Source organism: Octopus bimaculoides, chromosome 23 (genome assembly GCF_001194135.2).
Source record: "Octopus bimaculoides isolate UCB-OBI-ISO-001 chromosome 23, ASM119413v2, whole genome shotgun sequence".
Taxonomy (NCBI): Eukaryota; Metazoa; Mollusca; class Cephalopoda; order Octopoda; family Octopodidae; genus Octopus; species Octopus bimaculoides.
This window is the reverse complement of record NC_069003.1, coordinates 12,828,237-12,829,353: the sequence shown is the minus strand read 5'-3', so window position 1 is coordinate 12,829,353 and position 1,117 is coordinate 12,828,237. Positions and strand designations below refer to the sequence as shown.

At 43.4% G+C, this 1,117-nt stretch overlaps 1 protein-coding gene across 2 annotated transcripts in view; it reads left to right on the top strand.

Moving 5' to 3' along the window:
• The first annotated feature begins 6 nt into the window (after positions 1 to 6).
• LOC106874725 (protein decapentaplegic) overlaps positions 7 to 1,117 on the top strand; it is a 162,565-nt gene continuing 161,454 nt past the window's right edge. For both annotated transcript variants that reach the window (XM_052975945.1, XM_014922555.2), the window contains exon 1: positions 7 to 691. In XM_052975945.1, the coding sequence (XP_052831905.1) occupies positions 415 to 691 (277 nt within the window). In that variant the 5' untranslated portion in view covers positions 7 to 414. The remainder of the gene's footprint in view (positions 692 to 1,117) is intronic.

Genomic DNA, 1,117 nt, shown 5'->3' with positions numbered 1-1,117 from the left:
CCCCAACACAACAACAACAGTGACAACAACACTAGCATCATCACCAACTCATCATCATCATCTTCATCATCGTCATCATCATCGTCATCGTCATCGTCAGCATCATCGTTATCATCATCATCATCGACTTTACTATCATCATTATCATCACTATCAACATCATCGCTAATATCAGAATCATCATCGTTATCTTCGTCGTCGTCGTCGTCATCATCATCAACCACAACGATAACAACAACATCAACAACAAAGGCAACATCAACAACAACATCACCATCATCATCGCATACATCAGAAAGCAAAATAATCCCAACAACAGACGAGGCGGTAGCAGACAGAAACATCGCCGGATCAGCGACCGAAATAGATGTCCCACGGCTCACCAATATCGCCGTGCCAGCGGCCCCTGCTTCCATGGAACTACCGGATAAATCAGGACAGGCTACTGGCACGGACACCAACAAAGGAGGGCGAGTGGACCCGGCCTTGTTGAAAGCCGTCAAGAACGACCTTCTCAGGAACTTGGGACTACGAAAAGTGCCCGACGTCTCGCGGATTAACCAAACTGTGGAGGAGAAGCGAACCAAGATCCGTCTGTTTCGACAACACCTTATCGCCAAACACACGCTACATGAACATTATGACACGGCTGACTATACAAACGACATGTCTCACTCGTTTCACTGCTCAGGTGAGTTTTTCGTTCTTTCTTTCTTTCTTTCTTTCTATCTTTCTATTGACTTATTTGTGTATTCGTTTCTTTGTTTTGCTGATTAAAATACATTTCCGAGTTCGAATCCCGCTTAGAGCAGGCAAATATTATTTTCTTTCTAAATTCTCTCGGGAGGAGGATTGGTAGTGGTGGTGGTGGTGATGGAGGGGCATATTTGTAAGCTAAAATAGCAGTAATGTTTTGGAGGTCGGTAATTTAAACGACTGTACTTCGTCCTTTAACTGTTGCGGTCTTCTGCTAAGAGTAAAAAATAATTGTTATTGTTTGTGAGGCTGCTGAGCTGGCAGAATCGTAAGAGCGTCGGATAAAATACCATGCGGTATTTTGTTTACGGCACTTCAAGTTCTGAGTTCAAATACCATCAAGGTAAACTTTGTCTCTTAT